At 36.9% G+C, this 27,032-nt stretch overlaps 2 protein-coding genes and 1 long non-coding RNA gene across 3 annotated transcripts; 2 read left to right on the top strand and 1 right to left on the bottom strand.

Moving 5' to 3' along the window:
• Positions 1 to 1,649: 1,649 nt before the first annotated feature.
• On the top strand, positions 1,650 to 3,008 carry LOC121735563. The gene is made up of 2 exons (XR_006036881.1): positions 1,650 to 1,765; positions 2,835 to 3,008. It is a non-coding gene; the product is annotated as an uncharacterized LOC121735563 (long non-coding RNA).
• A 2,717-nt stretch (positions 3,009 to 5,725) lies between these two features.
• LOC121735566 (adenosine kinase) lies at positions 5,726 to 22,237 on the bottom strand. Its single transcript, XM_042126417.1, has 6 exons — positions 22,074 to 22,237; positions 21,377 to 21,538; positions 20,166 to 20,309; positions 13,400 to 13,589; positions 8,531 to 8,701; positions 5,726 to 6,298 (listed from the first exon to the last, which is right to left on the bottom strand). The coding sequence occupies exons 1-6, from the start codon at positions 22,082 to 22,084 to the stop codon at positions 5,933 to 5,935; spliced, it is 1,044 nt and encodes a 347-aa protein (XP_041982351.1). The 5' UTR covers positions 22,085 to 22,237; the 3' UTR covers positions 5,726 to 5,932.
• Positions 22,238 to 24,703: 2,466 nt separating this feature from the next.
• LOC121735327 (heat shock protein 60A-like) lies at positions 24,704 to 26,738 on the top strand. The gene has a single exon (XM_042126117.1). It carries the CDS (start codon positions 24,822 to 24,824, stop codon positions 26,538 to 26,540), a length of 1,719 nt encoding a protein of 572 aa, XP_041982051.1. The 5' UTR covers positions 24,704 to 24,821; the 3' UTR covers positions 26,541 to 26,738.
• Positions 26,739 to 27,032: the final 294 nt, after the last annotated feature.

The following is a 27,032-nucleotide window of genomic DNA, read 5'->3' as shown; positions in this document are numbered from 1 at the left end:
ATTTATTTAGGTAAGACAAGACGCAGCACGTTCGTGACTGCGCTCGATGCAGACTAAACAACAGACGGTATTTGAATCTTCACAACGCGCGCGGTAGTAACGTATCTGCTTTTAGTTTTTCATCATTGCCACTAGCTAGTAGCTACTAATTACTATATTTAAGAAATGCAGTAAGGTTTTGTAGAAGAAACGTAATCAGCGTTTGCGTAAAAATAAACGCAGCTCTAAATTATTATTGTATAGTCTTTGGTATTCGGGAATTCCCCAATCTAGCGAGGGCCAACCCAGTGACATTTGTAACACATCTATCTGTCAAATTTTGTCTTTTATCTCGTTCGTTCGCGCGCAAATTGAAAGAGAGCTAAGACTTAAAAATGATAGCGAAAATAAAAAATAAAAACCGTCTGATTATGAAAAGAATGCTACTGAAGATGCCTTATTAAGTGACATTGTGGATTTGATTTGAGGAGAGGAGTGATCTGTGGACTGTGGTGCCTTTTTCAATCAAATGTACAGGTTCAGGGGCATCTTTTTCATAAACTGAAGATTTTTTTATTTGTTTGACTTGTGTTTCATGTGTAAATTTTTGTTTTTCATGTAAGTAAATAGTAAAATATAAAATGTACGGCAATTTTTGTTTCAATACGGTAATTTCACCTCTTGCGTACTGTAACCCTACAAATGACCAGCGGCAACCTTTCTACATAATATATTAATCTGTGGCGACAACACAGCTGAAGGCAATGAATAAGGAAACAGATGCAGGCGACATAACTACAAAAAAGTGTGGCCGACGCCATATTGCCAAGAACTAAACATGGCGGTCTATAGTGATGGGACACTCAGTTGATATTTGTCGAGGACATCGATAAACTAACATGTTATAAGTGAGCGTCCTGTTATATTATATATTATATTGATATCAAAAATGATTTTTTTATATTATACAAAAAAAAATATCATTTTTGCCTATTTTGTCTATGTATTATAGTACATAGAGACAAAATAGGCAAATATGGTTTTTTTTTATATAGGAGCCTCCTTAATTGTAATAAAACTATTTAATTTATTTTAAGTTTATTAATTATTATTTAAGTTGCCATTATTGGTATCGGGCAAAAATTACCAAAAATCGGACAAATACTAGTTGTACTCACGTACGAAGTGTTTACAGTTTATTTTAATTTTACCATCAATTATTATTATTATTATTAAAGTATGTATACAACTGAGTATTTTGTGAACATTTCAAGTGCTTTGAGTTTTTTCAAATATCGATGTATCGATATTTTCTTTCAATTTCGACATCCCTATAATACGACACTTTGACAGTTTATGTACCTCGGAGAACCGGAACATAAAATGGCGGACCGGCCATAGTATTTTGATTTGGTAGAGACCATGGAATTAATATGTACTACGTACAGTTAATTCCATGGTAGAGACCATTATGCCGCGTCCACTCATAAAAGTCAATGGCTGAAGGCTGACGCATAATCTGTGGCTTGAAGTTTGCTTTGTCAGCTTTTTTACCGCGTATTTACAAAGTTTAGTTTTTCAAATTAAAATACAAGAAACTTACATTTTATGTTAATGTAGAATGTAGAACTTTTAGGAATCCATTAACGCTAATATAATATTATGTGATGATTTCTATGAAGTAATGAGATCGATACGATAGATCTGTGAAGACGAGGCGATTGTTGACGAGTCTGTTTTTTGTTAATAACTACCCTCTTTACTGTACATCTGAAACTATAATGGGGTAAGATCTGAATGTAAATAATTAAATAATATTTTTTTTATTCAAGCTTAACAAAGTTCAGTCATTATTAGATATTTTACATGTATGATGTATAATGTAACGTGAGAACCCTATAAGACCTTCAAGTAAAGTACTTACAATATTTGTTAACGGCCCCCACTACCATATGTGCAATCCTTATACGTGGGAGAGCCATGCTTCGGCACGAATGGGCCTGCTTGACCGGAGAAATACCACGTTCTCACAGAAAACCGGCGTGAAACAGCGCTTTACCGGAGGCCCAATCCCCTACCCTATTCCCTTTCCTACCCTCCCCTATTCCCTTCCCTTCCCATCCCTACCCTCCCCTATTACCCTATTCCCTCTTCAAAGGCCGGCAACGCACCTGCAGCTCTTCTGATGCTGCGAGTATCCATGGGCGACGGAAGTTGCTTTCCATCAGGTGACCCGTTTGCTCGTTTGCCTCCTTATTTCATAAAAAAAAAAACCTCTAGGGGCGCCGCGCCAAATCGCCATCTTTAGGGGCGCCAAAAACAAAGACCCAAAAAATTAGCCTGAAGGGGCGGCGGGCGCCAAAATCTTTTTTTTTTGCACACAGGCGCCAGTAGCCCTTACGGGTGCCCTGTATATTTTGTAACTACTTACTAAATTACTAAAGGGCTTGAAATAGTCCCATGATTGTAGCACCACAGTTAATTTACCAGTTGGTTTATGAAAGCCGCAATTACTGTGACATTAATTATACTTTGGAGCAGCTCCTATGTTGTGTATAAGTAGAGATGTAAAGCTATTCAATTTCTAAAATACTTGGCCAAATTCTATAATATACTCTAGCAAAATATAACTTTATTCTCTTTTTATGTTTTTTCTGTACTAGTCAGAAGTTTAATGTTAGAAATAAAATATTTTTATAGACAGAAATATTTTATTATACCAATAGGTAATAAGTACAGTGAATACCATTTGAAAACAATATTTGTATACAAAATGTCATTATCAAATTTCATATTTTACACATTATTTCACAAAGTAAGGTTTTGAATATAATTTGCAAGTTTTTTATTTACAGAAAAATGAACAAACACATCAAAACAGAGATCAGGGATAAAATTCCAAATATTTATTACCGGCTGGATCCAGACAAAAATAGTACCCGAAGAGTTACAAGAAGTATTAGTAGAATTTTACACACCTGGGAAAACTTCATGGTGATAGAGGTATATAAGTGTATGCCGCTTTTGGGTGATGAAGAAAAAATACCCAATTGGGACGTCCATGTTGTACGATATGCAGTTGTATTTGATAATAATAATTGAAGTTCCTGTTTAATTGTTAATCCAGTTGTATTAGATATATGAAGTTGTGTTTACAATATTGTATCTTGAGATATTTAACATTTGTTTTCTGTTTACATTTTTTATGTAAACAGAAAACAAATCTTAAATATGTTAAATATAATAAATATATGTTAAAATATATGTTAAAAATGTTAAATATCTAAAATAATTTATTTATATTATCTATGGTCCAATCACAGGCAACTCAGAAACCTTTATATTAAGGCTGGTTTTACTGTCACGCGGACCATTGGTACAGATCGCTCGATATAGACCAATCTGTATTAGGGCATTCACTGTGTTGAGCGTGTGTCCGGCGCAAGCGCCGTGCGCTCGCCATAGTAATCGTGCGACGGCTGACTCGCTCAACGCAGCGCTGCTCTATGGGATGACATGAAACAAGCACTCCTCGCGGGTGACCGCGCCAGGCGCACGCTTAACGCAGCGAACGCCCTTAATTCTTCAAGCCCCATAAGAGCACCGGTGATCGCGACAACAATAGAATACAATAGCATTTCCTGGAAACTGTGATCGAAGTATTAAGCTTTTAAGGAGCCATCAGAATTACTCTAAATCCTTAAAGCTTATTACAGATCGGTCTATATTGTAGTGCTGGTAAAAATAGCAATTAGCATTAATAATTGTTGAATGCCAATTAGCAATAATTAAATTAATCGTACTTGCTAAAAGATACGATTGCTAATATTATCGTGCGTAGCAAGTCTTTTCAAAATTTTACGTCCGTGCTGTTGCTACTTTTCACTCAAATAATACTCAACGCGAGTGGTGCGATTCGAACCGATAATTCACGATGCCGCGTTTTTAGCAAATAGCAAAGCAATAACACTTAGTATGCTGTGACATAAAAATTAGCATGTTAATGAAATTAAATAGCATTAATTCCCATTACTACTATATAATGGAGTGATCCATACCAACGGTCTGTGTGACACTAAAACCAGCCTTAAATTCATCAAGCCCCATACAGTCACCGGTGACCGAGACACAATAGAAATTCTATTGTGTCTCGTTTTTCCATGTGTCAACTTTCTATAAAACCAGCATAAAACTTTGTGTTGTAGTATGGATTTGTTGACATTGAATTGAGTACTATTGTCTTTAGGAAATGTAGAATAATGTAATATTTAAGCCCATCTATATATTTTAATTGCTAAAATAAATCCTTTGTTAAAAAGACACTTCTCAAAAGATAATCTCTCTCATCTCTGAATGCACAAAAGTATACAAATATTTGAGACACAATATTATTATGATATATTTTAACAGAGGATTAACTTAAATTAACTTCAACCCAGGTGCCTTTTGTATTGTAGCTCTTAGTTTTTTCTTAGTATTAAGGACATATATTTTATGCATACGAAAATATTAGATATTTAAGTAGTTAAGATTTATAGAGTATTTTGTGCTTAGTTATAAATTTCGACAAGCACCAACCAAAAATCATTATGTTGTAAAACTGTTTTTATGATAACGTTGACAAATTTTCAAAGTTTTTTAAAGTTTTGATAGACAATACCTTAATAATGTAGACAGGAATTTTGAGAATTTCTTACTTTGTTCATACTGAAAATGTGCCATTTTGTTTTGAGGCTCAAATGTTTAATCATTTAGTTTAAGTGTTTATGTTTTAAACATTTATTAAATGTTGATACATTTAAATTGTGCTTGTTTTATTATACATTTATTATACAATAGTTACAACCAAGTTTTGCATTGTTGAGTAGTGGAGTTCTATCAGATCTAATATTCTAAAATCTACATTCATTTACTTGACGCTCTGCCCTTGAAGTTAAGAAACACATTTTAATAAATTACAATTATTTTATTGCTATATACAGGGTGTAACAAAAATAAGTGATAATACTTTAGGGTATGAACGTGCTTCTTGTACAGAGTTCACAGTGAAAATAGCAGCGCTGAAAGACCAAAATTTTTTTTCACTTTTGTATGGGGAATCTCGTGACGCTCGGGCGCTTGCCCATACAAAAGTGAAAAAATTTTTTCGTCTTTCAGCGCTGCTACTTTCACAGTGAACTCTCTACAAGGAATACGTACGTACGTACGTACGTACGTATTATCACTTATTTTTGTTACACCCTGTATAGCTGATCTTATGTACCACCAAAGAAATTGATTCCTAGGCCACATAACTTATGGTTTACTATTTATTGAATCAATGTTGATTATGATTGCCATTTGCCAGCTGGTTTTGAGATAGCCATACTAAATTACGTAGGTCCGTAAATATCTATGAACCGATTTCTCTGATAGTACATTAACAATTGATTCGAGTCCATAAAAGTAACCATGATTTAGTATAATACACTACATATTTGTATGTACAGAACTATAGACCTACCTTATTGCAGTTTGTAACTATAACTACCAAGTACCAACAATTACCTACTCAATATGTTTAAAAATTTATGCTATTATTGTACTGTAGGCTTTTGGTAAAATTTGTTTGACAATATTTAAAACAGTGATTTTGCACTATTTCCACTATAATATTAATAACTAATTAACATAAATTATTACTAATAATTAGTAATGTAATTAATTAGTTATTTTAATTACATTGCTAATTAAAATAACTAATTAACATAACCATTTTCAATGCCTCATGACGATGAAGCGTAGAGGAACCAGCATTTTATTAAAAATTAATGTTTAAGTAGAAATAGTGCAAAAAGGCTGTGTTTTATTACATTAACAATTGCAGGTAGATTGTTTAATTAAAGAAAAACACAACTATGGAAACTGAGCTTAAACAACATTAAGAATATTTCTATCACCGTCCCACTTAAAACTATTCACTAAAAACACTTTCACCACTGAACGTACAGCCGGAGTGTTGAATAATATGACTAGCTGTGTAGATACCGCATTTCACACAGGTTTCATACGACTTGCCTAGTACCATTTGGCTGAGGAATCCGCCAGTAAAGGCGTCGCCCGCTCCGTTGGTGTCCACAATTTGTTCCCTGGACAGCTCTTGAACAGGGATCAAGGACACCTTCGTACCCTGGATGAGTATGACAGGGTCTTTACCCTGGGTTATGACCACAACTCTCTCCCTGGAGCTGTTCAGTTTGGGCATGGCAGCTATCTTCAACCCGATATCTTGCAAGTTTGTGTCTGTAAAGTTAAATGCTTTGGCAAACGCTTCTGCCTCCTGAAAATAAAATTTTTATTTGTTAGCATGGAGCATGTAAACTCCTGGTTTTTTTTTTAAATCAAATTGACTGTTAGATTTGGAGATTTAAATGTGCCAATATTCTTTAGGATCACATTTACATTACTTATCTACTTTGCATAAATTCTCTCAACTCTCAACTCAAAATAAAATAAAATAAAAATTGTTTTATTTCTGAATAAATTTGAATCAAATATTTTCAGAACGTTGAACTACATGTTGCCTACCACCGGTTCGGGAACTAACCCGGCGAGAAGAACCGGCGTAAGAAACTCGCACGGGGCCACTTTTTAGTAAAAAAGTGGAAAATTTGTCTTTTAAAAAAATAAAATTTACTATGTAAATAACTTAATCTATACAATATGAATACACAATTGTAAGTCACATATAATAAATGTAGAAGCAGCCTTGCAAGCAGCCATCCTACTCCCAAGATGTGCTATCGTTAAGGAAATCGTTGACCGTATAGTTTTTGGCACACAAATGTTCTTTAATTACTTTTTTAAATTTATTAATTGATAGATTTTGACCTTTAAAAGATTTACTTATTTTGCTAAGTCTGATCACTGGTATTTCCAGCTTGTGCCTATTTCTAGTGTTTCTACCGTGACAATCACTTTTAGTTTTAAATTTAGTTAAATTCTTTCTAACATACAATACATTATCCGAAATGTATTGAGAAGCAACAGTTAGAATACTAATTTCTTTAAACTTTTCTCTCAGAGATTCAAAAGCTGACATTTTATAAATTGAGCGTATAGCTCGCTTCTGCAGCACAAAAATTGTATTGATGTCGGCAGCGTTTCCCCATAAAAGGATACCATAAGACATTCTGTGAAAATAACTAAAATAAACTAGTCTTGCCGTGTCTTCATCAGAAATTTCCCTAATTTTTCTGACTGCATATGCTGCAGAACTGAGCTTACCTGCAAGATTAGCAATATGAGGACCCCACTGTAATTTACTATCTAATGTAATGCCTAAGAATACTGTGGAGTCCAGCAAATTCATTTTCTCGTCATTTAATAGTAAATTGGTTTGAACTTGCCTAACATTGGGCAAAGTAAATTTTAAACATTTGGTTTTCTTAGAGTTTAAAAGTAAGTTATTAACATTAAACTAATGTACTATTTTTGAGACAGCACTATTTACCTCGTCGTAATTTGACTGCCGTCGCTTCATTTTAAAAATAAGTGAAGGGTCATCAGCAAAAAGCAGCATTATCCTTAACTAGATAAGGTAAGTCATTAATGTAGATGAGAAAAAGAAATGGTCCTAAAATGGATCCCTGTGGTACACCTAATTCTATTTTGGTCCAATTGGATCTTTTACTATTAACTTCAACCCTTTGAGTCCTATTTTTGAGGTAAGTAGTCAAAAGGCTGAGTGCTGAGTCCCTTATGCCATAGTGGTGCAATTTTTTGATTAAAGTAGCATGCTCGACACAGTCAAATGCCTTAGAGAGGTCACAAAAAATACCTAAGGCATCCTGTGACTCCTCCCAAGCTTCAAATATGCTACATAGAAGACCTATACCAGCATCCGTTGTGGAACGACCCTTAGTAAAACCGTATTGGTTATTGTGTAATAAATTATTTAAATTAAAATGTAACAGTAATTGCTGTAAAATTATTTTTTCAAATATTTTACTAAGAGTCGGTAAAATCGAAATGGGCCGGTAATTAGTCGGATCTGATTTAATTCCCGCTTTAAATAAAGGTTACGACCTTACTGTGCTTCATTAAGTCAGGAAAAACACCACTCTTAATGCAGTCATTGAAAATTATTCCCAGACTATGATGTCAATTATCGATTATTTAATTTTTGTAGACATGCCCCAGAGATCAGTAGTATTTTTAATATTCAACAATTTAAAGGTATCAATAATATCTCTAGGGCTAATTTCCCTAAACTTAAAATTGACATCACATTCCTTTACATTGTCTCTGAGTAGTTTTTCAGCATCAAAATACATACTTAAAGGATAATATGTTACATACCTACTTAATCAAAACGAAATTCTTAAACTACTCAATATTATCCGAATATAGTCCGGTCGCATGAAAATATCACTGTCGCACCCTTAAATCGCAGTTACAATATTATGTCCTTGAATCGCAGTAGCAATATGTTTGTGCATGAATGAAAAGTTCCGCATTCATCTACATCCATAATTTCTATTATAAAAGTCACAAACATTACAACAATTACCGATTCATTGCCGAACAGCACGTCGACGTAGGGAAGGATCTTTTCCAGGGGATCCTTGTAGAACTGAGACACGAACGGCGCCGACACGTTCATCACGAATGTCAGCCCGCGCTCGTGCGAGTGGCTCGCCAGCTGCATGATCGACTCCGGGGATACCGCCACGAAGAAACCCTGAGAAAGATAAAAGTTAGTTTATGGCATACAAACTCTGATGTACAATTAAGGTGCCCGTCCACTGGATCGGAATCGGAGCGAGCGGAGCGGATGGATTTGTTGCTTTGTGTTGATTTCTATGGTATTGCGTGTACTGGAACGTCATTTCAGCGCCTGACAAATTATAAATGACTACGATCCGTCCGCAGACTCCGCACCGTACGCTCCGATTCCGAACTGGTGTATGTCGAGCACACATATGACATATCTCGGAATGGGATCGGCACCGTATCGCCTCAAGCCGTTCAATATTGTTTGTATCACAGACGTAGATCAAGCCTAAGCATATAGATACCGCATGTTCCTCCATTTGTATGAAAACGAGCGTGCCACTTTTTTCCTACCTTACTACTGTGACGTACCGATGATAAGAAACGTATCCATTATCTAAGCTTACGTTTCTATTTGAATTTGTACAGCTCAATACGGCACAATTAGGCATTTTTAAAATTCCGTTTGACGTCCGATTCCGATAGCAGACTTATCGTAATAAGAATAATCGTAATAAGAAACGTATCCATTATCTAAGCTTACGTTTCTATTTGAATTTGTACAGCTCAATACGGCACAATTAGGCATTTTTAAAATTCCGTTTGACGTTCGATTCCGATAGCAGACTAAAGAACAGACTTTCGAAAGACGAGCATTGCTTGTTGTTTGAGAGCGCGATGTAGCACGCGAAGTACATACATGCGGTTTCTATCTAGATCTATGTCTGTGGTTTGTATTAAACTTCCAACTGCAACGCACACTAAGCGGAAACGTAACGTAATTGTAACGAACGTAACGAACCGCGATGCGACGGGTGGCCAACTAGCTTACGGCTCGTCGTCCCCGCGCTTACGGCTCGTCGTCCCTGTGCTTACGTCCCTCCGTACCCAAGCTTACGTTTCTTCTGGGGCCAGGTCGGCGAGCCGTAAGCGCGGCGTCGCCTAGCCGTAGCCGAGTTGACGTACAGGAGCTACTGATACGCTTTGACTACGTGCATACGTTAGGTTGACGCGTGGTTGACGGCGAGGCGAAAGGCGATACGGTGACGATCCGTTTCCGAGTTGATATGTGTGCTGTGACCCTTAATCGACTTGGTAGTTGTTTTTTTTTTTAGTTTTTAGGGTTCCGTAGCCAAATGGCAAAAAACTGAACCCTTATAGATTCGTCATGTCTGTCTGTCTGTCCGTCCGTATGTCACAGCCACTTTTCTCCGAAACTAGAAGAGCTATACTATTGAAAATTGGTTAAGTAGATGTAATCTGTGAACCGCATTAAGATTTTGATACAAAAATGGAAAAATTATTAAAAATTTTAGGGGTCCCATAGGTACAATTGAAACAAAAAAATTTTTTTTTTCATCTAACTTATACGTGTGGGGTATCTATGGATAGGTCTTCAAAAATCATATTGAGGTTTCTAATATCTTTTTTTCTAACCTGAATAGTTTACGAGAAAGGCTCTTCAAAAGTGGTAAAATGTGTGTCCCCCCCTCTAAAGTAGGGGCATGATAATTCTAAAAAAAATATATAATGTACATTTCTATAAAAACTACCAACGAAAATTGGTTTGAACGAGATCTAGCAATTAGTTTTTTTTATACGTCATAAATGGTAAACCTTAATTTAACTTTCATTAAATCGACTGAAATATAAAAATAAATCAAAAACCTTTTAATTTCATATAAATAAACCTTATTGCTGCTGCGGAACCCTTCATGGGCGAGTCCAACTCGCACTTGGCCGGTTTTTAAAGTTACTAGTTTCTAGCTCTTTAATTTTAGTCTCTGATCCTAGAACTATTAGTCAAACAGCTTTACATTTTATTATTATGAACGAATAAAGATCCTTAGAATAAAGCACTTTTACGGCCGTTCCCAATATTTCATCTATCTCTGGTTTTGCCCTACTAGAGATAGGAAAAGCTCACATTAGACATATTATGTCAATTGTGAGCTATTCCTATCTCTAGTAGGACAAAACCAGAGATAGATCAAATATTGGGAACGGCCGTTAGTAAGTAATATATTTATAACCTTACCTAATTGCATATTCAAATTGTACATTGCTGTTATCGTCTAATCATTATGCAAAGAGAAGACATAATACGTTATCTTACATTCATACATTGTAATATGTATATATGTCGCAGGCGGATTGTATATTTAGCCGTATTACATTACGGCTAGCCGTTTTAAAAAACGGCGCGTTTTGTAATGCGGCGTGTCGACGTTTAGCCGGATTGAATGCGGCTGAATAAAAACCGCCGGAATGCATTCGGCGCTATACGTTATTCAATACGGCTAGCCGTAATGTAATAAGGCTACAGACAATGACATAAGAAGTGTTTCTTATGTTACTAGTCGCCTTTTTGACAGTTTTAGTTTCGTAATTCGTTTCTTAACACTCGTGGCGCTGCCCGTGTCACAGATTAATATATGAGAAGCAGAGATCAGCATTAATTACTCTATGATGAGAAGTAATTAATTGCGTATGCCATTTAAAAATTTGGTTTGCAAAAAATAACACCTAATAAATCATTTTGTCAGCAAACAAAAATTTTGTTAGCAATAATTAAAATCAGGCTGCAATTCATGTTCTGTAAATAATCATGACAATGGTCAGCAATTTAATCTGTAAAATAAACAGGTATCTGCAAAATAAACAGTCACCGGCAGAATAATTACTTGGTCGGCAAGATTATACATTCGGTCAGCAGAGAAAACATTTCAGTATTTTATTTTATTTCATTATTAATTTATTTATTTTAAACGAAGCGAGCGTGCTGCGGCAGCAGCCGGCGACCGTCATAAAACAAAAGATAAATCCAGAATTTTTTGCTTATTCTCTGAGTGCTTACCAAAATTTAATGAAGGCCACTCATTGCAGCATTGTTTTATTTTGCAATCATGGTCACCCTATAACTTACATAGGACTACGATGCGGCTAAACGTCGACACGCCGCATTACAAAACGGCGCCGTTTTTTAAAACGGCTAGCCGTAATGCAATACGGCTAAATATACAATGTGCCTGCGACATATATATTATATAATATACTAATATTATAAATGCGAAAGTATCTCTGTCTGTCTGTCTCGTTTTCACGCCAAAACTACTGAACCGATTGCAATGAAATTTTGTACACAGTTATTCTAGAGTCTGAGAAAGGACATAGGCTACATTTTGATGTGGGAAAATATCTTATTTCCATGAAAATATCGATGAAAATGAATTCGCATTGCGCGTGGCCAGCGCTCATCCCGGGGGTCCTGGGTTCGAGTCCCGCAGGCGGAACAAAAAGTTTTCAATGTTCCTGGGTCTTGGATGTGTATTAAAATAAAATTTCAAAAATCTTAAATGTATTAATTTATGTATAATATTATAAAAAATCCAGAAATATATCGATGCAATGAACATTTTAGTTCTAATACGATTCAACAGATGGCGTTTTATTTTTTACTTCATTGTAACATAGAACTAATCATACTTATTAGTTATTATGTTTTTGTTTATAGTTTTTAATACGTTAGAATATTATGTTTAATAATATAATCACTTGGTATAATAATAATCAATCTATCTTATCTTATAGAACTCCTACTGCATTTCTAATATATGTGACAAGTTGACAACAGAAGGCGCTCTAAAATAAAGGAGTTCGAGTGTACCGTGTTGGCTTATATTCCATCCAGAAAATATATCAATGCAATCAACATTTTAATTCTAATATATGAAAACAGATGGCGTTTTATTTTTACTTTATTATTGTAACACCTACTTTACTATATAATATTATTTTTATTCATAACTAGCTGTTGCCCGCGACTTCGTCCGCGTGGACTTTAGTTTATAGCGCGCGGTGTCAACAAAATTTGTGTCAAATTTAAAAACTTTTTAAAACCCTGGTAAGTGGTACCCCTCTTAGGGCCGCGCTACACCGGAATGGCAGCGCTGAAAGTGCTCGCCTCGCCGCTGCCATTCCGGTGTAGCGCGGCCCTTAATTAATCAAAATACCCAAAAACAGCTGTGCAGTGTGCACATAATCTATACTAATATTATAAATGCGAAAGTATCTCTGTCTGTCTGATGGCGCCGTGCGTCTTCTACATCGCGCTGACGCTTGCTCAAAAGTCTTCCTATAAGACGTGGTATCATCTTACATTTAAGTTTCGATTTTTTTCGATTGTTATATCTATTCTACGGTATTAAATAACTCAGTACTTTATGTGTGCAGTGACGTAACCTTTAATCTATCAATGATAAATAGTTTATGGGTAAAGTTGTGTAATTGGAGGGCTAAATAAGCTTTAAAATTTGGCATAAAATATAAAGTTTAATATAAAAAAATGAAATACTTATTGTGTGCACACTGCACAGCTGTATTGATTTAAGGGGTACCAGGGTTTTTTTTATAAAAGCTTTTGACACCAATTTTGTTGACATCGCGCGCTATAAACTGAAGTCCACGCGGACGAAGTCGCGGGCAACAGCTAGTATTTAAATAAGACAATATGTACATATTACACTAGTTACCGTTTTTACTACACTAGTTATTTTTTCAAGATTTTTACAGATATTACTTGAGCAGACATGTTGTGGTCCTTCGAGCCGGATCGCTAACATAACTCAAATATGCCGATTCTGATTCTGATAACCAAGTTACTTACAGAGGTATAAAAGAACTTGGCGGTCTCTATGCTTCGTTTACACTCGTCCTTCGCCAGATGGTCCTGTGTGAAGCACTGGGCCGCAGCCAGGTTGGCGCACAGGGACCTGTGCGTTCCAGTGATCAGCACAGCACAGGTGCCAGTTGGCGCCGTATCACTTATCTGGTACTGGACATTCACGCCGTCTGCGCTGAAAAAAAACAATGAAAAACAAAATATTGTAAACTGCAGTATATTGTGTATAACTGTTCGCGATAGTTCACAGCTGGACCGATTTTAATGGAAAAGAAAAAAACGAGAGGTACCATCGAGGAAATCGATTCCTAGGCGGTTAACAAATCAACGTCATTGGTCGGATCATGTCAATTTTCGGCTGTGTTTGACGTAACGCGACCAAACTACGTAGGTCCCCCATGATCCCATTTGCCTAGGAATCAATTTCTCTGATAGCACTTTTTTATGAAATAAGGGGGCAAACGAGCAAACGGGTCACCTGATGGAAAGCAACTTCCGTCGCCCATGAACACTCGCAGCATCAAAAGAGCTGCAGGTGCGTTGCCGGCCTTTTAAGAGGGAATAGGGTAAAAGGGGAGAGTAGGGATGGGAAGAGAAGGGAATAGGGGAGGGTAGGGAAGGGAATAGGGTAGGGGATCGGGCTTCCGGTAAACTCACTCACTCGGCAAAACACAGCGCAAAGTTTCACGCCGGTTTTCTCTGAGAACGTGGTATTTCTCCGGTCGAGCCGGCCCATTCGTGCCGAAGCATGGCTCCCTCACGTATAAACTTATGGGTAAATTGCGCTATTATAAACGTATGAGTACATTTTGAGGTATTCAACAAGTATTTGTAAGTAAAAAGTGGAGCAATTTTGGATTATCTACGATCTGTGCAAAATAAATTAATGTCCTCAAAGCACATCCTACGAGACCTGACAAACGCTTCAAGGTCTGTCCATAAAGGATGTATCCTCCTACACACAGGCATCAGCTTATAAGTCTAAGATAGGATTACTGACATTTTATCTGAATCCTAAAGTATTAAAATATCTCAAGCCTTATTCATATTGAGTGAGAAACTGGCTATTTACTTACCTATCTTACGGGTTACCTCTTAACTGAAGTTAAGTGGCAAACTGATTTTTATTGAAAATTAGTTAATTGAGATACTTTGAATCCCTGAAAAGGACTAAGAATATGGTAGTTTTATCTCGGCTAAAATACGTGCGGTTCCCGTTCGTTAAGCAAATTTCGGGCAACATCTAGTACAGGGCTCACCAAATGGCGGACCGCGGTCCGCTTCCGGACCGCCGCGCCCGCGCCGACCCATTGTGTGCGGACCAAGCATGTTCTTCTTTAAAAATTAATTTCAGTCTCGACATACTGAAGGACTTGTAACAACAAAAATTGACACTTTTCTCATTGATACAAAGTACAAATACCTTTGTTTCCGTAATTGCATTTGTTTATTTTTTTTTAATGTGTGGACCGTGAAAGTCATTTTATTTCTTAAAACAGACCCCGAGCGTAAGTAATTGGTGACCCCTGATCTAGTACATTTGCATAGTTGTGATGAAAGTGTTAATCTGAGAGGGGCTTCAAAAACTTTTTAAAGAAGCCCAGGTTAGCTTGAAATTAAGCACAACATAACAACTTTGCATTGAATATTTAAACTATTCCCGTTGATTGTATCTACTTCTATTCCTATAATAAGTACCATTACATTCAGCGAATGACGCACGGAACCATCAATTGCAATTCGTAACAGCCAATATTTATTCATAATATGCCCCATAGAGATAGATTCTATCAACAAACTGCTTAATATATTCTTGAAAACATCGTCAGGGATCTAATCTGCGATGCAGGGGCGTAGCTACCGCCGTATATGCCGTATCAATTATACGGGGCCCCGATGCCAATAGGGCCCCCAAAGTGAGAAAAAATTAATAATAACTCCCCATTTCTTAATGGTAATATAGGTAACCTTACCTTAGGGAGTTAGGGCCCTTAAACAAATTTTTATATGGGGCATTGGCAAGGCACGCTACGCTCCTGCTGCGATGATGCTATTGAAATGAGAATCTGAATGCCAAAACCACTGAAGCGGGTACATAGACTTGTTTTAAAAATTAAAACTGCAAGATGTACGTTTCCAAGGAAAATAATAGTATTTTAAAAAGATAAAACCGACTTTAAATTGTACGTAATTAACAATAAAAATTCCCTATCTCAAAAACTACTGAACCGATTTTGATGAAACTTACAGTATTTCCTAAGTTGAACAATACCTAGTACAACAAAAAAAAAGAATCACTTAAATCGGACTTGTAGTTCCGGAGATATGCGTGCACAAACATAAAAACATACATATCAATCAAATCAAAATATTTTTATTCAGAGTAATTTTTTTACGAAAACTTTTCCGAACGTCGATACTAAGGTGCCTACCACCGGTTCGGGAACTAACCCGGCGAGAAGAACCGGCGTAAGAACGGGGCCATCTTTTACTAAAAAGATGGAAAATTACAATTTGAAACATATATAGTGCACCAAGGCTTTAAATAAATACTGGTAAATTGGAGAACTGTCAAAATGACGTTTTTGTATGAAAACAGCGTTAGTTCCTTTTCTCGCGACGTTCATTTAAAGCCTTGTCGAACTGTAACACTATTATGACTTAGAGCTATTTACAACAGGAATTATACAAAAAAATATATTCTAGTAGCCTGTAAGAACCACCCTATTCCCAAGGTGTGTTGTCTTCGATGAAATCATTAATTTTATAATAATCTTTAGTACACAAACGTTCTTTTACTACTTTTTTAAATTTATTGATAGAGAGATTTTGAACGTTTTCTGGGATTCTATTGTACAGGCGTATACACTGGCCTTTAAAAGATTTACTGACTTTGCTAAGTCTTATCACTGGTATTTCTAATTTGTTCTTATTCCTAGTGTTAAAACAATGATTGTCGCTATTCTTTTTGAAATTATTTATCTTTCTTAAATACAGTATATTATCCAAGACGTATTGAGATGCGACGGTCAGAATATTTATTTCCTTAAACTTTTCTCTTAAGGATTCATACGATGACATCTTATAAATAGAACGTATCGCTCGCTTCTGCAGCACGAATATTGCATTAATGTCTGCTGCATTTCCCCATAGAAGGTGGGTTAAAAAAATCAGAGAAATGCTGTGGAATCAGTTATTTCTCTGATTTTTTTAACAGCATATGCTGCAGAACTGAGCCTATCCGCCAGATTTGCAATATGCGGACTCCACTGTAATTTACTGTCTAAAGTTATACCTAGGAAAACTGTGGTGTCCACTAATTTCATTTTCTCATCATTTAATACATTGGTTTGTACTTGCCTAACATTTGGCAAACTGAATTTTAAACATTTCGTTTTGTTAGAATTTAATAGTAAATTATTAGCATTAAACCATTGTACTATTTTTGAGAGAGCACTATTTACCTCGTCGTAATTGTATTGTTGTCGCTTCACATTAAAAATTAGTGAAGTGTCATCAGCAAAAAGTACTATCTCATGCTTATCTTTAACTAGATAAGGTAGGTCATTTATGTAAATGAGAAAAAGAAAGGGACCTAATATAGATCCTTGTGGAACACCTAGTGTAGGGGCGAGGACCCCTGTGAAAATATTATCAATGCAGTTGTTTCGCAAACTCTAGTTGGTTCATTAAATAAATTAATTAGGTTATACGATTTTAATAAGGATGTGAATCTAATAGTGGTGGAGTCTAACAAATTAATATTGAAATCACCACATACAATAACCTTTTTTTTAGATGCACATATTTTATTTAAAACTTGTTCCATTATTTTTTCAAAAGAAATACATACATACACTTTTAAAATTTGGCACATTTGTTCAGAAGCTGCTATAGATTAACACACTTATACTTATGTCGATCCTGGCGACACAGGAGATACAGTGGTGGGAATGTGTGGTGGGCCAAAGCCCGTTTAAAAAAAAACATACTTATACAAAAACTGGACAGTTCTGGCATGTTCTGGAAATATTACATACATACGCGTCGAATTGATAACCTCCCTTTTTTGAAGTCGGTTAAAAATATATATTTCTTTTACTACAGTCGCAACGGTCAATCATAAAATAACTAAAATTATCTCTGTGCATAATATTAAACATAATGTTACGTAAGTACAAAATTATATTTTAATTTTGGTGTAGGTTTTAATGGGATATTATGTCTTGCTATTTTTATGTGATCACATCATTATGCATACAGCATAATAACTCAAAGGATGTTGACTAACATTTTAATGTCGTCTTATATCTTAAATCTTAATCCATCTGCAGTAGAGATACAATAAAGTATTTTATCAAGATTTAATCCCTAAAGTATTTAATGGATATTGCATGTTAGCGAAGTGGTGAAGACAGAAATATCTCTTGACAGATAATAAAACATTATTGTCTGCATTTTTACTTTTTAGTAATGCCCTAAATTTTTCTCCGTAAATAAGGATGTACCAGCTTTTATAAAATGATGGTCTGGCTGCCCTCGGCTCTTACTCTATATGGACCTCATACTACTTCATAGGTAGTAATAAATTTAATGACCATAAAATTAGTTACCAAAGCACAATGGCACATAGTTGTACGTGGTTGTACCGTAGTGATAACGGCTTAGTTCAAATGTTATCAGGAGGCTGGAACGAATCACTAATTACATCAGCGTGAATAATTGAGATAACGTAACATTACATCACTTGTTTGCACAAAAAATACTATCAAAAACTCAGAGAAGAAAATATAATGCTGTATAATATGTTTAAGGCGACGCCTTGATAATTTGGCTGTAACGATTTCGATTTTTCTCAGCAATGAATAAAGCTCAGAAATTAAAGTTCATTGTCAGTATTCATCATGTCTTTGTTTCATATCACCCATAGCATAACACGATTGGTCAATTTTTATAACACAGAATAATCAATCAAAAAGACCTCTGTAAAAAAAGGGATTCCTATTTTGCCAACAGAGGAGAGTGATTTAAGCTTCCAAAATTTGTACATAAATTGGTTCAAGCATACATACACTTTAATTTGCCCATAGCTTATATGAAATGTATTTATGGTTTTTAAATTACGCGTTAAAACCATTTTGTCACTTACGCCCTTTCCATTCTCTGCTGTTCCATTTTGCTTGTTTTCTATGATCCATACAACAAGCAATCTTAAACATATCCAACACGGTTTTTTTTACTTTAACGCGGCGTCACCTTAAGTGTAAAGGTGAAACTACACTAGACGTAAGCTTAACTTCTGAGTTTTGCAGCAGAGCTACGCGAGTCGCAACACAAAACGTTATATGCAAACGCGTCGCTGTGAAATGTGAAAAACATCTAGTAATAAGTGATTACTATATGTTTTTCACGACTTGGATCAATATGGCTTATAAATAATAATCAAAACCGTGAGACGAGGCATGTTTTTGACTATAGACTAGATAAGAATGATTGACATGTGAGTATATTGATATTTGGCGTTATCAATTGCTGATACAATGACCGATAAACGATAAATCTAGGTAAATACAAATGATTGATTGCTTTTTATAGTCGTAGTAAAGAGATTTCATTGTAGATTGTAGATATATTGTGATATAGTACACACTACACATAATGTTCCAGAGGCCATATCATCATTTCAATAATCAATTCTATATAAATATTACTGTAATATTATAAGAAGATAGTATGTTGCGAATATTCGCATCCGCATCCGCAAATTCGGAGCTTCCGCATAGATTTGGACATCTGCATCCGCAATAAATCAATGCGGATTTTTATGCGGATGCGAATGTCATACGAGTTGCGACATGAAAAAAAAAGCGGCGGGGCCTATGACCACAGAAAAGATAATAGTACAAGCTGCGACTAGCGCGTTCCGTTTGCGCGTGACAATGATCAATGGGAGCAAAAAAGCCGGCCAAGTGCGTATCGGCCACGCACAAGAGAGGGTTCCGTAGTACTGCCAGTTTTTTGATAATTTTAGTATGGTCAATGAATGTACAATTATAACGTGTTTTACACTACTTACATCATCTCAGTTAGGTTCAAAGGAATTTGAACGAAAAGTTCATTTGTACTTCTCAATAACTTATGAAGTCTTCTTAGCCGCAATAGTTTTCCTTTTTTTAGCATATTTCCCATTCCCGTGAATTTTTCCACATTTGGAAAAACGAGACACAATAGAATTTCTATTGTGTGTAGGTATGAGGCTTGATGAATTAAAAAAACCTATCCAACGACACCCCACACGGTGGAGTGGACGCGAAAAAAAAAGAATTATCCCCGCTTGATGGGTATAAACGATAATACCATTTTGTCGACATAATATTATGGGCATTCATATCGAATTACAACTTTGTAGGCTAGTCTCTGAGCGAAACCGCGGACAGTCAGACAGACAGACGGACGGATAGACCGAAACTATAGTCTATAAGGGTTCCTCGTTGATTACGGAACCGTAAAAACGGTTACAAGATCCGACGCGTTTATTTTGGTGCATCAATTGTTTTCTGTAAATACATCACTACGTGTGCCGCATAGGTTCAATTCAGATGCGCGTTTTCTGCGCGCTCGTATTTAGCTTGCCTGTTTTCCCGAACGCTGCAACAAAAAACGCGCACGTGTGAACGCGTCCTTACGCGTTCAGACGTGCGCGTTTTTTTTGTAACGGTATCGCTTTTATAAGCTTAAATATGACACTTACATAGCTCTCTCTCGTAGAATTTTAGCGAAATCATCGTTACCGACGCAGCCAAAATATGTACAGAGGTTTGGCTTCTTCAGGATCCATTGGGCCACCCTGAGTGTGTTCTGTACGCTGCCACCGGCAATGAACTCTGCACTGTATCTGAAAATATATAATGCAACTTATAAATTTAAATGTATAACTAAAACCCCTGATCAAAATATAAAAATATTTGTTAATGGGCACCCATATGTTGTGGAAAACGGTAGGTTGATTGTGCCTGGAACTATGCGAAAGTGGGGAGTGGTTTTAGTGGGTAAATTCTCAGAAAGCCCACATACCCCAGTCGATGTCCCTAATCCGCCGGGGATGCGCAAAGCATTTCCCCATGTAAAAAAAAAGGGCACCCATATATTATTACGTGAGTTTTGAGGATTTTATGACAAATAGATAAAATTGTTACTATAGCTGACAGTTGATATTGAATGTATATTGTACTATCATTCTAAATAGGCTTATTTTAATCAGATTAAATGTGATTGGATTAGGTTACTGTCAAATATTAATCCATACTATGTCTCTTTCAATCAGTGGTTTTCAACCTTCTAGTCATGAGGGACCATTTTACCAAATGTTTCTCTTACCGGAGACCACCAGTTGGTTTACCTAAATGAAGTGTTGTTTGATAAAGAAAACAAGCACAACTTTATAATTATTAGCACTCATTTTTTTGTTTGGTAAAAATCTAAAAGTTACAGCTTTTAATTTAATGTGACTTTTGTGACTGCATACTCTTTACTAACTTCTGAATTCTCACATATTATTAGGATTCTTCGAGGACTTCACAGACCACTTGGAATACCTCCAGGGACCACCAGTGGTCCGCGGACCACCAGTTAAATACCACTGCTTTAAATCCTACACTTTGCTTGATGATATGATTCAGAAAAAAATTGCTAGGTCCTAACATGATAATTCAATTTATTTTACCTATGAAAATATAATTTTATAATAATAGACATTGCCAGCTAGATTTTTGTCCAGCAATTTGTTAATCATGCAAGAAACATATTATTATTTTTTTCCACAAAAAAAAACTATTCTAGGTTTTTTCTGGAAAACTTCTACTATGGCAAATTTTGTCAATATTGGTTTAGCAGTTTGGAAGTAAATAGGTAACAGACAGTCACATATTATTGATTCTTAATGTTACCACACAAAGTACTCACTTGTCTACAAGCTCCTTATACAAGGGCATGTGCTTTTCCTCGGCCATAATAGCATCATCAGGATGTAAGTCATATTTCTGGAGCAAGTCCTCTCCAACATTAGCGGAGATGTCCAACAAAGGGTTGCCAATACCAACAAGTTGGCCCTCAACATCACAGGTGCTAAAACATAGAATAATCAATGTACTGCAAATATTTTGGCTGCAGTACAAATATTTCTACAAAATTATACACATACATTAAAAATGGCAACAGATCAATTAATGAAGTCTTCCTATAATAAGTAATGGAATAGCCACTACCTGGTTTAGTTATAAACACCTCTGCAAGCTAGTAAAATGTACAACAGGAAGTAAAATAATAGTAACTGACCGTTTTTACATTTAAATATTAATAAAAGATTGGGCAAATTAAATATTATGCATTTAAAATCGTATGTTGCGTGAACTGTGCGGTTAATAATTTTTTTTTGGTTATAATCTCTGTTATAAGTATAGACAGTTTGATTTGATATTTTTAACATTGTATTACCGTTATTATTATGAAGATATTTTTGTTTATTAAATGGTTTTAATATTATGATGTATCTGTTTGTAAACGGACACAAAACGCTGATATTGCGAACTGTTAATTGCATACGTATTTAAGTCTAATGAAATTAAATTAACCAGTAAATTGTACAAAATAAAAATCTTACCGTGGATCCATTATGTAATATTTAAAACGTAAATATAAAAATTATACGATAACTGTTGAAACGCAAATAGTTGCAGATATCAAGGGAATTAAATAAAATTAACAAATAGATAACGAAGTCACCGCATGCCTTAACTTTTCGATAAAAACGTGCCCACACTTTGAGATTCCGAAGAATAATAAAAAAAAATGAAGTTGGCACTTCATTTTTGACAGTTGACATAAGACAGCTAGTAAAAATGACATGTGTCACTATGACGTTTAGATTTTTTTTCAAAGACAAAAAGAAGTCATTTCCAATTTGTCTGTGGTACCTTATGTAAAATTCTCCATGGCACGAAAGAATAATCTTTGGATTTCCGAATTCCGATTTTGGAATAGGAAATCATAATTAATAACATATTACCAATGAAATAAATGATAAATTTAGTTGCACGGATCAAAAAGAAATTGATTTCGGATACGAGATTTATACTCGCGTCTCGTGAGTCGTGGCTCGGCTCGCGGCGCGTCTCGCAGCTCGCGTTGAAGTGCGAGTGTAAACACAAAGCTTGCATCCCCCTCGAGCTCCTTTGGAAACTGCTCGGCGCTCCCGACCAATGACATAAGAAACACATAATATGTCATTGCTCCCGACACTGTAAATCGAGTATTCTTAAAGGTGCGCTCAACCATGACGTCACGACTATAGTCTGTCTAGGGATGACACTACGATGTTGCCACTTTTTAGTTTCTTCACTTTTTTGAATATTGAGCGATATGTGACAACTGACAAGACATTAGACAAACAGGATATTATGAAATGTCGCAATTTTTTTAATGGCTCCATGTTGCTTCACTAATTGCTCCAGATCTATTTCACCCGTGTAAGCGCATCTTTATTCTTTAGTTTCTTTCAGGGCCTTATAACGTTATCGAATACCCGAAAAAATATCATTACGTATCGGTATTTTCATAATGGTAGCCAGATAATGGTATTTTTTTATCGATATCTAGTAACATAACTAAAAAATATCGTTATGAAAATACCGGTAAATATAACGATATTTTCTGGTATCAGGTATGTAGTATGCGTCGTGCACCAAATCTCACTCGCAGCCCAACTTCCGACTTCCGAGCACCAGTTTTTATATACGTGGGAGAGCCATGCTTCGGCACGAATGGGCCGGCTCGACCGGAGAAATACCACGTTCTCATAGGAAACGGGCGTGAAACAGCGCCTGCGCTGTGTTTCGCCGAGAGAGTGAGTTTACCGGAGGCATAATCCCCTCCCCTATTCCCTTCCCTATCCTCCACTATTACTCTATTCCCTCTTAAAAGGCCGGCAACGCACCTGCAGCTCTTTTGATGCTGCGAGTGTCCATGGGTGACGGAAGTTGCTTTCCATTAGGTGACCCGTTTGCTCGTTCGCCCCCTTATTTTCATAAAAAAGAAAAAACTTTGACTTAACAAGTCAAGATGGTGCTGCAATTTGTTTAGTCAATGAATGCAGAAAATTATGCAAGGTACCTATGTCCGTATTTATTTACTTGTTTTAATTGTGGCGAATGCGGGGGATTGGCAAAATATGGATAATTTTTGTATGTCTTAGTATTTATTACTAGAATTCTAAGTTTAATGCATATATATTTTGTAGACTGTAGTTAAAAATATCAACACATTTAAAAAAAGAAGCACAAAATTATATGATAACATTTACAAAATATGGAGGTATTATAACACGGAGAATATTTTAAGGAGCGTAGCCCGTCGGATCATAGGCGCTTTGCACATGACGGGGCGGGGCGGACCGGTCAATTTCACCGCGAACGATAGCACAAAGGGAATCCTACAATATATATTACCAACGTACACCAAGGGCAAAAAGACCAGGCGCAGATATAAAATAATTGGTGTAGTGAATAGTGAGTGACCCCAAATTTCAGGCTGCGACCGCGCCTGAAAAAGATCGCTCCGCAGGTCCCCGGCGGGCAGCAGCTAGCTCTATTCTCTCTATCTCCACTAGAACGAACGTCCTGAACTGACTGCCTCCACTCGTCGTGTGCTTTGTGTACCACCTCGCCCCGTCGTCTGCAAAACAACAGAGTCCGTCCAGAGCAGCCAGCGCACGGTGCACGTGCTGACATTACAATACAAACTATAAATTAGTAATATTTGAACAAAGATACTGAGCACTGAACTACTGAGTACTGACCATGTCATTCTCATTAGACGTCATTTTTCCTATAATATATACCTATTGGTCACCAGACACTTCTGGTTTAATTTTGTGCATACTGCATGCTGAATTGACTGATTAAATTAAGTACTTATTTTACAAAAGGTAACGTTATCAAAGAACATATATTTACCGTTATAAATCCTATTTACCGTTATAACATAAACCGGTATTAATTCCAATTTTTACCGTTATTTCTAGTATCGGGTAAATTTTCATACCGTTATCTATGCCCTTGAAGCAATAACGTTATGAAAAAATACCGGTATTTGAAGCCCTGGTTTCTTTACGTGCAAAATCCAAGAAAAGGTGTTTTATTATTTAATATACCTATTTCACCACTTTTTTCATTTTTGTTGGTTTTTTCAAATATCATAGACAAAAGATGAAATATTTTTTATCTGTCCATATCCAATAAGATTGTGACATAACCTGGAACCGGCGCGGTAGTAAGATCACGTTTTGCGAAAAGGCGAGAATCTTCCAGAAGTACAAGTTAAGTTAAAATAAGTCACATCGAAGTTAAAAAAAATGTTGCGCCTGCCTCGTGTTGTTCGTCAAACAATCTCCTTAAACAAAGCAAACCAGTTCGCAAGATTCTACGCCAAAGATGTGAGATTCGGTGCTGATGTAAGAGCGCTCATGCTCCAAGGCGTAGACATCCTCGCCGATGCCGTAGCCGTCACAATGGGTCCAAAGGGCAGAAACGTTATTCTGGAGCAGTCCTGGGGCTCACCCAAAATAACAAAAGACGGCGTCACTGTTGCCAAAGGAGTGGAGCTCAAAGACAAATTCCAGAACATCGGAGCTAAACTTGTACAGAATGTGGCCAATAACACCAACGAGGAGGCCGGAGACGGAACCACCACCGCCACAGTTCTGGCCCGAGCCATCGCAAAGGAGGGATTCGAAAAGATCTCGAAGGGTGCGAATCCCATCGAAATCCGTCGCGGGGTCATGATGGCCGTGGAGGCGGTCAAAGACAAGCTGAAGAACATGTCGAAGCCGGTCACGACCCCCGAGGAGATCGCGCAGGTGGCCACCATCTCCGCGAACGGCGACACGGCCATCGGCAAGCTAATCGCCGACGCCATGAACAAGGTCGGCCGCGACGGAGTCATCACCGTCAAGGACGGCAAAACCCTCAACGACGAGCTCGAAATCATCGAAGGTATGAAATTCGACAGAGGTTACATTTCACCATATTTCATCAACACATCCAAAGGAGCTAAAGTTGAGTTCCAAGATGCTCTAGTCCTCTTCTCCGAGAAGAAAATCAGCAATGTACAGACTATCATCCCAGCCCTGGAGTTGGCTAACCAACAGAGGAAGCCCCTGGTCATTATTGCCGAGGATGTTGATGGTGAAGCTCTGTCCACATTAGTAGTAAATAGGCTGAAGATTGGTCTGCAGGTCGCCGCTGTCAAGGCACCCGGCTTCGGTGACAACCGTAAATCTACACTCAGTGACATGGCTATTGCTACCGGCGGTGTCGTCTTCGGTGATGATGCCAACCTCATCAAACTGGAAGATGTCCAGCCCTCCGACCTCGGTCAGGTGGGTGAAATCGTTATTACCAAAGATGACACTCTGATGCTCAAAGGCAAAGGCAAGAAGGCTGACATTGACAGAAGAGCAGAACAGATCCGTGATCAGATTCAGGAGACAACGTCCGAGTACGAGAAGGAGAAGCTCCAGGAACGTCTCGCGAGACTAGCTTCAGGTGTTGCTGTCCTCCATGTTGGTGGATCCAGCGAGGTTGAGGTTAATGAGAAGAAGGACCGTGTGACTGATGCTTTGAACGCTACCAGAGCCGCTGTCGAGGAAGGTATTGTGCCTGGAGGTGGCTCAGCACTCCTTAGATGTATCCCTCTGTTGAGCGATCTGAAAACATCAAACGAAGACCAAGCCACCGGTGTAGAAATCATCAAGAAGGCTCTAAGAATGCCCTGCATGACCATTGCCCGCAACGCTGGTATCGACGGCTCAGTAGTTGTAGCTAAAGTAGAGGATCTTGGACCCGAATTTGGTTATGATGCTTTAAATAATGAGTATGTAAATATGATTGAAAAGGGAATCATTGACCCAACCAAAGTAGTAAGAACAGCGTTGACGGATGCCAGCGGTGTAGCTTCCCTGCTCACGACCGCCGAGGCTGTCATCTGTGACCTTCCACAAGAGAAGGAGCCCAACCCCATGGCTGGTATGGGTGGCATGGGAGGTATGGGAGGAATGGGGGGTATGATGTAAGCCGCCTAGCTTATAAACCGCATTTATAGTGTAAAGGACATTTACCAGTAAGGGTACTGTAATGTTATGGTTGTTTTCTTATGAGTGAATGAAATGGTTTTTTTTTAATCTGAATGTTAGATTAGCAGATGTAATAGAATTTAGTTTATGATTGCCACAACTGAGAGGTGTTATTTTTAAATATAATAATGTTGAACATTATGTATTTTTATTTCATTAGATGTAATCTTTACTGCAGCACCCAAGTTTGTAATCCATTTTGTAGAAATATTATATGAACTATAGTCCGTCAAGAAAGTGAATCATCCCTTTCTTCTTAGATTGATTTGAAAGGGATGACACTACGATGTTGCCACTTTTTAATTTCTTGACGGACTATACTGTATACTATTTTTTTGTAATTGCAACTCGAGTATGCCAAGGATCAACTATTTTTACATTATCTTTATAGTAAGGTCCATTTGCCTGGCTAATTCAAATTATAGTACAGGC

Source organism: Aricia agestis, chromosome 17, assembly GCF_905147365.1.
Source record: "Aricia agestis chromosome 17, ilAriAges1.1, whole genome shotgun sequence".
Classification (NCBI taxonomy): domain Eukaryota; kingdom Metazoa; phylum Arthropoda; class Insecta; order Lepidoptera; family Lycaenidae; genus Aricia; species Aricia agestis.
The sequence above is the reverse complement of the archived record's forward strand: the minus strand, read 5'-3'. Positions and strand labels throughout refer to the sequence as shown.

What these genes read in the sequence shown, in the direction of transcription:
- LOC121735566 (XM_042126417.1), bottom strand. An exon ending in TATAAGGAGCTTGTAGACAA is followed by an intron (nt 20,310 to 21,376) that starts GTGAGTACTTTG and finishes ATATATTTTCAG; the next exon opens with ATACAGTGCAGAGTTCATTG. An exon ending in TGCTGTTCGGCAATGAATCG is followed by an intron (nt 6,299 to 8,530) that starts GTAATTGTTGTA and finishes TTTTATTTTCAG; the next exon opens with GAGGCAGAAGCGTTTGCCAA.
- LOC121735327 (XM_042126117.1), top strand. Translation starts at nt 24,822, where the DNA reads ATGTTGCGCCTGCCTCGTGTTGTTCGTCAAACAATCTCCTTAAACAAA.